Source organism: Thalassophryne amazonica, chromosome 13, assembly GCF_902500255.1.
Source record: "Thalassophryne amazonica chromosome 13, fThaAma1.1, whole genome shotgun sequence".
NCBI lineage: Eukaryota > Metazoa > Chordata > Actinopteri > Batrachoidiformes > Batrachoididae > Thalassophryne > Thalassophryne amazonica.
In genome coordinates, this window is record NC_047115.1 from 9,534,296 (window position 1) to 9,544,189 (window position 9,894).

Here is a 9,894-nt window from a genome sequence, read left to right on the forward strand (position 1 = left end):
CGCTCTTCAGCACACTTCCTGAGGTATTTTGGTTTTTGTGACTTTCATGAAGTAAAGTCAGTAAATTTGGTGTCCCTCACACCTTGTTATATTGAGCTGTTATGCTATGCTAATCACCTAAATCGGCTTCTACTGCAGTGGAGTTTTGAACTGAGTTGTTCCGTGCCTGCGGGGAGAGAAGCTGATTTTACATTTAGGCCAGGAAGTGTTTTGCTGATTGTGTGCACCTTTGAGTTGTCTCTCTGTGTGGAGAGTGTTGGACTCACCTTACGGTTTCTTCTTTCACAGACTCGGTTTGTTGCGGCCACCTGGGGGGTGTCGGCGGGGTCCTTGGGTCCAGAATTGCTGTGGCTCCGGTCCTTTTGCGCTGCTGGAAGTGCGCTGTTTTTTCACCTCGCCAGACCGTTGACTTTTGGGTTATTATCACTTAATACACTATGTTAATTAAAATTTGTTTTCCTTTGAACCGTGCTCTGCTTCTTTTATGCTGGGTCCTGTCAAATGCTGGGTCAGTTCTCCGCCCGCGTCCGACACATAACAGAAGCTGATGGTGCAGCAAAAGCGCCTTCGTGTTGAAGTCACACAGGACATGTTGTGACATGCCCACCTCTTCCACTATTCTGAAGATTCAGACGGCTTTCGGTTGCTTTTTAGTCGTGTGACTATCCGAGAACTTGTGAAAGAGGTGGGCATGTCACAACATGTCCTGTGAGACTTCAACACGAAGGCACTTTTGCTCATCACGAGCACGAGCACGAGCACGAGCACGAAGGCGCTTTTGGTCATTTTGGACATCAGCACTTTTTCGGCACATTCCACTGTGACGGAAGATTTGGCCATGAAAAGAGTGGTGGCGAAATTCATGCCGATGGCTTCGGCACGAAGCTGTTGTGGGCTGGGGTGTTTGGCTGGCTTTGTTTTTGTTTTCTGTTTCTGCCACCAGGTGGTATGTGTTCAGGACTGAGTGGCTGACGTGGGGCTGAGTTTGAGGACCTCACCCTGATCACCTGGAGGCTTGTTATCACGTGCAGTTCATCAGGACTCACAGCTGTGGTGCATCTGTCTTGATCAGGGCATGTTGCATTTAAACCTGGAATACACAGTGTGTATTTGCCAGAGACTCGACTTTGTGACCAGACGTGTGAGATCAACGTTGGGAGAACAATCTCACTACTACGGACGCCGAGACCGCTCCAGGTTTGATACCACGGTCTGTGAAAGAGGATTGGGTGAGGTCTCACGCTCTTCAGCACACTTCCTGAGGTATTTTGGTTTTTGTGACTTTCATGAAGTAAAGTCAGTAAATTTGGTGTCCCTCACACCTTGTTATATTGAGCTGTTATGCTATGCTAATCACCTAAATCGGCTTCTACTGCAGTGGAGTTTTGAACTGAGTTGTTCCGTGCCTGCGGGGAGAGAAGCTGATTTTACATTTAGGCCAGGAAGTGTTTTGCTGATTGTGTGCACCTTTGAGTTGTCTCTCTGTGTGGAGAGTGTTGGACTCACCTTACGGTTTCTTCTTTCACAGACTCGGTTTGTTGCGGCCACCTGGGGGGTGTCGGCGGGGTCCTTGGGTCCAGAATTGCTGTGGCTCCGGTCCTTTTGCGCTGCTGGAAGTGCGCTGTTTTTTCACCTCGCCAGACCGTTGACTTTTGGGTTATTATCACTTAATACACTATGTTAATTAAAATTTGTTTTCCTTTGAACCGTGCTCTGCTTCTTTTATGCTGGGTCCTGTCAAATGCTGGGTCAGTTCTCCGCCCGCGTCTGACACATAACAGAAGCTGATGGTGCAGCAAAAGCGCCTTCGTGTTGAAGTCACACAGGACATGTTGTGACATGCCCACCTCTTCCACTATTCTGAAGATTCAGACGGCTTTCGGTTGCTTTTTAGTCGTGTGACTATCCGAGAACTTGTGAAAGAGGTGGGCATGTCACAACATGTCCTGTGAGACTTCAACACGAAGGCACTTTTGCTCATCACGAGCACGAGCACGAGCACGAAGGCGCTTTTGGTCATTTTGGACATCAGCACTTTTTCGGCACATTCCACTGTGAAAGAAGATTTGGAGAAATTCTTACAACGATCAGTAGTAAGAATCAGCAGTAATCCTGCGAAATTCTTTCCTGAAGCTTTTGACGGCGGAGCAAAAGTGCCTTCGTGTTGAAGTCTCACAGGACATGTTGTGACATGCCCACCTCTTCCACAATTTCTCGGATAGTCACACGACTGAAAAGCCACCGAAAGCCGTCTGAATCTTCAGAATGGTGGAAGAGCTGGGCATGTCACAACATGTCCTGTGAGACTTCAACACGGTGGCGTTTTTGCTGCACCATCAGCTTCATGCCGAAGCCATCGGCATGAATTTCGCTGCAACTCTTTTCATGGCCAAATCTTCTGTCACAGTGGAATGTGCCGAAAAAGTGCTGATGTCCACCTCTTCCACAATTTCTCGGATAGTCACACGACGGTCCCACATCACCACAGCGTTCACTTTGGAAATGATCTGGTCATTTCAGCATGTTGATGATCACCTGGAGCGCGGCTCGCTCTCCACCGTTGTGCAGACGTCTTTAAACCGGTTGTACCGCTCCTTAATCTGTGTGATGCCCATAGGATCGTCACCGAAAGCCATCTGAATAATCCAAATGGTTTCCACCTGGCTGTCGCCCAGTTTCTGGCAAAATTTGATGCAGTCGCGCTGCTCCAGTCGTTCCGCCATTTTCCTTGCAAAGAAAATCCGACGAGAGACTCCACCCATCCTCACACAAAGGCTGCTTACAAGCAAATGACGCAATCGACAGGCGTGAAAAAATTCATGCATGCGCACGGAGGTTCAAGGTTGGCTCATGCAAGCACACGTGATTCAAATCCATCAGGTTTTTGAAAAAAATAAAAAGGTCGGATACTTTTCTAACAGACCTCGTATTTTGCATCAAGTCAAGTCAAGGAACGTGTGGGTACCATGAATGACCACATCCACCACACTGTGGAACAACCTTGGGTCCTGGATGGTAACCACCCAAGGAGACAACCGGTCCGTCCCCTCATCTCAAGAGTAACCATTGATCTGCCACAGACAAATGAAGTGTGAGCATCTTCTCAGCCTTCTCCAGCTGATACAGTACTGAGGCGTGTGTGTGTGTGTGTGTGTGTGTGTGTGTGTGTGTGTGTGTGTGTGTGTGTGTGTGTGTGTGTGTGTGTGTGTGTGTGTGTGTGTGTGTGTGTGTGTGTGTGTGTGTGTGTGTGTAACTTGAGAGATTCTCTTATCTCTGCAATGACATTCATATATCTGCCAATGTTATCTGTGACATTTTAGCCACATGATATGCTTCTGTGGACACGATCCCCTGCACAGGTGCTTCAGTACTGAGAACCACAGCAACTGGAAAAGGCCCAGTGGATGCTCATGTATCTGCTGACTGCGACAGACAGATCATCAGTGTAAACTTTCAGGAGATGGGGAACAACCATCTGGTCCATTTGGTGCACTGGTGGTTGCCATCCAGTCCACAGGCCTGTTATTGTGACAAATGTAGCATTTGTTCCCAGACCTGACTCTGATAATAAAATCCCATGATTGATCTTGAGCTGTTCAGTTACAGTGCATCCAGAAAGTATTCAGTCACTTTTTCCACATTTTGTTATGTTACAGCCTTTTTCCAAAATGGATGAAATTTTTTTCCTCAGAATTCTACACACAATACCCCATAATGAGAATGTGCTTTTTTTTTTTGGCAAAATAAAAAAAAAAAAACAAAGAAAAAACATGTGCATAAGTATTCACATCCTTTACCATGAAACACAAAGTTGAGCTGAGGTGTCTCCTGTTTCCACTGATCATCCTTGAGATGTTTCTACAACTTAATTGGAGTCCACCTGAGGTTAATTCAGTTGATGTGATGTGGAAAGACACACCTGTCTACATATAAGGTCCCACAGTTGACAGTCAGAGCACAACCCAAGCATGAAGTCAAAGGAATCATCTGTAGACCTCTGAGACAGGACTGTCTCAAGGCACAAATCTGGGGAAGGGTACAGAAACATTTCTGCTGCTTTGAAGGTCCCAATGAGCACAGTGGCCTCCATGATTTGTAAATGAAAGAAGTTCAGCTCCACCAGGACTCTTCCTAGAGCTGGCCACCCGTCTAAACTGAGCAATCGGGGAAGAAGGGCCTTCGTCAGGGACATAACCAAGAACCTGATGGTCACTCTGTCAGAGCTCCAGCATTCCTCTGTGGAGAGAGGAGAACCTTCCAGAAGGACAACCATCTCTGCAGCAATCCACCAGTCAGGCCTGTGTGGTATAGTGACCAGACGGAAGCCACTCCTTAGTAAAAGGCACATGGCAGCCCACCTGGAGTTTGACAAAAGGCACCTGAAGGGCTCTCAGAGCATGAGAAACAAAGTTCTCTGGTCTGACGAGACAAAGATTGAACTCTTTGGTGTGAATGCCAGGCGTCATGTTTGGAGGAAACCAGGCACCATCCCTACAGTGAAGCATGATGGTGGAAGCATCATGCTGTCATCATGATGTTTTTCAGCAGCAGGAACTGGGAGACTAGTCAGGATTGAGGGAAAGATGAATGCAGCAATGTACAGAGACATCCTGGATGAAAACCTGCTCCAGAGCGCTCTTTACCTCAGACTGGGGCAACGGTTCATCTTTCAGCAGGACAATGACCCTAAACACACAGCCAAGATATCAAAGGAGTGGCTTCAGAACAACTCTGTGAATGTCCTCGAGTGGCCCAGCCAGAGCCCAGACCTGAATCCGATTGAACATCTCTGAGAGATCTGAAAATGTCTGTGCACCGACGCTCCCCATCCAACCTGATGGAGCTTAAGACGTGCTGCAAAGAGGAATGGACCAAACTCTCCAAAGATAGATGCACCAAGCTTGTCGCATCATATTCAAGAAGACTTGAGGCTGTAATTACTGCCAAAGGTGCATCAATAAAGTATTGAAAAAAGGCTGTGAATACTTATGCACGTGTGATTTCTTAGTTTTTTTGTGTTCAATAAATTTGCAAAACCTTTAAAAAAACTTTTCATGTTGTCATTATTGGGTGTTGTGAGTAGAATTTTGAGGGGGAAAATCACTTTAATCCATTTTGGAATAAGGCTGTAACTGTCATGGTCTGCTCGTCTGCCTTGTTCTGGCCCTGGCTGTCTGTTTTTAGCTCCAGGTGGTGCGCAGGTGGAGCTGAGGAACCTGAACCACACCTGCAGCTCATCTGCACCTGATGATGCATTGTAATTCATTTTCTTTCTTCGTTGTAAGTTTTTTTTGTTGTTGTTTTGGATTGTGTGTGTGTGCTGAATAAATTCATTCATTCATGATCAGCTGTGTATTTAAATCCCAGTCTCCAGTTCATCGTCGCCAGATTCTACTTCCAGATTCCGGCCAGAATCTCCAGCCTGATTTCAGCGTCTACAGCATTACTCCATAACGAGATTTCACAGAGAACTCCTCAGCGTGAATCCTGAGTTTCCCACAGCTTCTCCTCGAGGTAACCTGGCCACTCTATTATCCACAATAGAGTATTTGATGTTTCCAGATGCCTTCCTCTGGTGGCTTACACGCCTTAATGCTTGTTCATTCCTGCATTCTGCTACATCTATCTGGAGATGCTCAGCTGTGCCGCTGTTCACCTGCAGCCTCCAGAGCAGGGGTAGGCAACCTGTTGCAGAAAGAGCCATGAGGGTGCAGGTTTTCTTTGCAGCCACTGACTCCACCAGGTGATTTCACTGATTAATCAGTGAAATCACCTGGTGGAGTCAGTGGCTGCAAAGAAAACCTGCACCCTCATGGCTCTTTCTGGAACAGGTTGCCTACCCCTGCTCCAGAGTGTCTCACTCTGCTTCAGCCAGTTTGCTGTTCATCTGCGCTCCTGACATTCTGTTCTCACGGGGAACCAGCCTGAGATCTACATTTGGATATTCCTTCTCTGATATTCATGAACTGAACTTTGTGCTGACCTAACTATCAAGCCATTCCTGATGCTGAACAATTCTGAGCAAGTGCCAGCTAAATCTGAACTGCCTCATTATCATGCTGCAGCTGCACTGCATTGCTGAACTCTGAACATTCCTCTGTTTTAGCCACCTGTATTACGAGTGCATCTACTCACTTCTTTCTCCTCTTCTCCTTGAGAACACTTCTCCATCCTTGCTCCATTTGCGGCCACCTGGCACAAGTTCCTGCCCTGGACTCCTATCAGCACCTTTTCCTCCTGCCTGGTTCTGACTGCGCTGCAGCTCCCAGCTTCCACCGCCTGGAGCAGGCTCCACTGTCTCCACTCTCCAGGCTTCTTGATTTATCAACTCACTTTTGTTGCACATTTATTGTAAATAAATCTTCCTTTGTTCATTTCAAGTCTCTTTATTGCTCCCTGCATTTGGGTTCAGTACCAGTCTTGTTCGGTTCTGCCCAGACCCCTAACCATAACAGTAACATCACAAAATGTGGAAAAATTGAACCACTGTAAATACTTTTCAGACGCACTGTATCGTTGGATCTCACTGACAAATTGATTAATATTGAAACAAAGTTTTATAAATTGTTGCTCTTTACCTTCTCTCTTGTCAGACAAAAGGGCTTCGGGTATAACAGTGTCATGGGTCGTGTTGGATCATCAGTTGCACCACTTGTCCTGATGTTGGAGGATGTGTGGACTCCTCTTCCTCAGATTATCATCTGTTCTGTTGTCATTACTTCCACTCTGGTGTCTCTGCTGCTTCCAGAAACACTTAACGTGAGGCTGCCAGAGACTATTGACGACATTGAGAATCCAAGGTATGCAAATTCAGTTCATTCCCATTTATTGATAAAGTGCCAAGTCACACCGTAAATCATCTCAAGGTGCTACACACAAGTAAAGTCAAATGTAGACTGCCCCCCTGAACCAGCACACTGGCAAAAGTGGTCAGGAAAAACTCCCTTTGATTACAGGAAAAAACGGAAAGCAGACCAGATGTGTTGTGTGTGACCATCCACTTTGGCCATTTTAACAGAAACAGAAGTGTAGTTTGACAACCGTATACATACGTTCATTGTGACCAAGGGAGTTTATATGTAACCGGGTGAAGAACAAAAGTCCAGGGAAATGGATTGCAGTTGGTGAGTCAGTGTTTGAATTAATGCCAGATAGCTCATCAAAGAATACATTCCCTAGTTTTCATCCACATGATGGTCTCCAACCTCAAGGCACACTCCTGATCTCACAGAATGTGTGTGTGTGTGTGTGTGTGTGTGTGTGTGCGTGCGTGCGTGCGTGCGTGCGTGCGTGCGTGCGTGCGTGCGTGCGTGCGTGTGTGTGTGTGTGTGTGTGTGTGTGTGTGGTGTGGGGGGGCGGGGGGAACTCCAAAGACAAAAGGTGAGGAACCACTGGTTTATAGAATAAAAATATATTTATAAGATAAATCATTCTGTTTGCAATACTACACATCTAACAGCACAACACTTTGTCTCAGGTTACATACTTTACATATATTTATTTATTTGTTTTATTTATTTTTATTTTTAAGAGACCACACTCCCTCTCACCCCATGGAGTCTGCAGATGTTTTGCTGGAAACTAAACCAGTCATTGAGCAGTGAAGCCCCAAGAACAAGAAGAGACGAGAGTCGGCGTCCATTGAACTGCATTGTAATCAGTCAGTTGAGCACCACTGGTCATTTTGATTTTGTACAAATGGTGCAGCTGCAGACGGCACGTGCACCAGATGACAGGTTGGCCATGCTGATGCTGACCTTAAGATTTTTTGCCAAAAACCAGTTATTCTCTTGTCTCAGTGCTTTGGAGAACAAAAATTTTATATTTTTTGTTCCCAGTCTTTTCTGGTTTCTTTTTATGGAATCTACCAAAATAATCAACATATACTTTGTTATTATTATCATTATTATTATTATCATTACCAAAGTTTCTATTCATCTTCTTATCATTATCATTCTTTCTATTCCGTTTTCTGTGATTACTGAAGACCATAATGGATACTAGTGCTTGCACATGCTTGTGTTATTCTGATGTTTAATATGTTAGTGTCTGTGAGACGTCTATGGATCCATCCATCTATCATCCAGGAACCCATTCCATGAAGCAAGCTCAGAAAAGTGGCGCTTAATTTGAAATACCTGACTTGAATAAGCCTAACAAATGAGATGAAGCTGAAGCGGTTCCATAAAGGCAGTCATGTTCACGCAATCTAACTGAGTCAAGACAGGTTAAGTCAGTCAGACTAATTGCGTGTGCACGCCATTCATAGGCAGCCCATGAAGTCGAACACACACATCAGCTGGATTCACAAAGAGCGAGCAGCAACATTCACTGCCTCAGAGCAGCACTTATAATGGAGACCTATGAGGAATTTAAACATCTAATAATTCTGGGTACAGTGTACTGATAAATAAATGTGCCCTTATGATGCAGATTGCAATGCTTTATGCTACTGCTGTGGTGAACATGTTTAAGTTTCTTCGATCTTGTCAAAATTATGTCCGTATGTGTTTTTGATGTCTAAATTATGACACAACTTGACACCATAAGCGAGTGGTTGTGTTGTATTATGGGCTTCAAAATGCGGAGCTTTGTGTTGTTAGAGTGATCCGAGAAATTTCTCCTGCAAAAGCTGATAATGTCATGAATAAATTTTTTTCTGGAGTCTGACTTGTGCGTTTCAACCTTCAAACTAACATATCACTTGATATTAAAAAAAATAACTTGTTTTATTCAGCGATACATTAGTTTAAATAACTTAGTGTTTTTAGGGTGTTTTTAGGGAATGATACCTTAGCTTAAAGTTATTTAAACTAAGGGATCACTCTATAAAACAAAGCTTTTTTTAGGGAGTGATACATTAATTTAAATACCTTTAAGCTATGTATCACTCCATAAAAAAAGTTTTATTTTTTTGATGGAGTGATATGTCCCAGAGTTGACAGCTTTGATTAAGTGGCAACTCAAGCTAAGCCTGACACTTAGCCTGGTAGCAACCAGACTAGTTCAGAAGTATAAGTTACTACGGTAACTCAGCGAGACTTGATGTTAGTGAGATTGCTGGAATGGAACCCTCGCTTTGAAAGTTGTGACATCTCAAAATAAGTGGGGATTTCGCTTAATTGCATTTGCTGTTATACCCCTCTGGTCATGGTATTCAAGTAGGTTGTATCAGGTCACCTGGACTTCTTTTGTTCCTTAAAGAGGTTTTGCTCTTCATCCAGAAAAGGTTCATCACTTCTACCTGGAGTAGTGAGAGACTCAAATATTTATCCTCTGTGGGGCCTGAACTGTTATGTGGGCCGCTGAAGAGGAGGTACTGCTGGCCCACCACCACCAGAGGGCGCCCTGCTTGGAGTGCGGGCTCCAAGCATGAGAGGGCGCCAGACCCAGAAGAAGTGACAGCTGTCATTCATCCTCTGCACCAGCTGTCACTCATTCATCATCATCATTATCACCTTAAAGGCCGGACTGCAACTCCACCTCCTCGCCGAGAAATCGACTACTGAAGAGGTAATTTCTCTGCTGACTAATACGTTGTGTAATAATCTGAACTTCTGTTGCAGCCATTTTCCTGGTGGTTTTCCTTGTCTGTGGGATTGGCATTTGGTGTGACAGCGACGGCTTCGCCTCACACTCCAAACCAGATAAGTGGTTAACCAGGAGCTGCACGAGTGTGTGATTGGAGGTGGAGCAGTACCAGGGTCGACAGCCGAAGACAGAGGCCACCTGGGGACTCGGGACTTGGCGGCTCCGGTGTTCTTCAGACCGTTGGTGGTGGAAGCCGTATGGGACGCGGCTTCTCTCTCGTTGGGGGTCTTCTATCTTCGAGCCTGCCCACACGTCACCTGGTGTCAATTGACTTTGCAATTCCTGTGTATTTAGTTGTGTATT

General features: G+C 45.3%; 1 protein-coding gene across 4 annotated transcripts in view; it reads left to right on the forward strand.

The window, feature by feature from the left end:
• Positions 1-7,612, forward strand: part of LOC117523751 (solute carrier family 22 member 7-like) — a 113,878-nt gene extending 106,266 nt beyond the window's left edge. For all 4 annotated transcript variants that reach the window (XM_034185362.1, XM_034185364.1, XM_034185360.1 and 1 more), the window contains 2 exons: positions 6,594-6,800; positions 7,532-7,612. In XM_034185362.1, the coding sequence (XP_034041253.1) occupies positions 6,594-6,800; positions 7,532-7,604 (280 nt within the window). In that variant the 3' untranslated portion in view covers positions 7,605-7,612. The remainder of the gene's footprint in view (positions 1-6,593; positions 6,801-7,531) is intronic.
• The last annotated feature ends 2,282 nt before the right edge of the window (positions 7,613-9,894 follow it).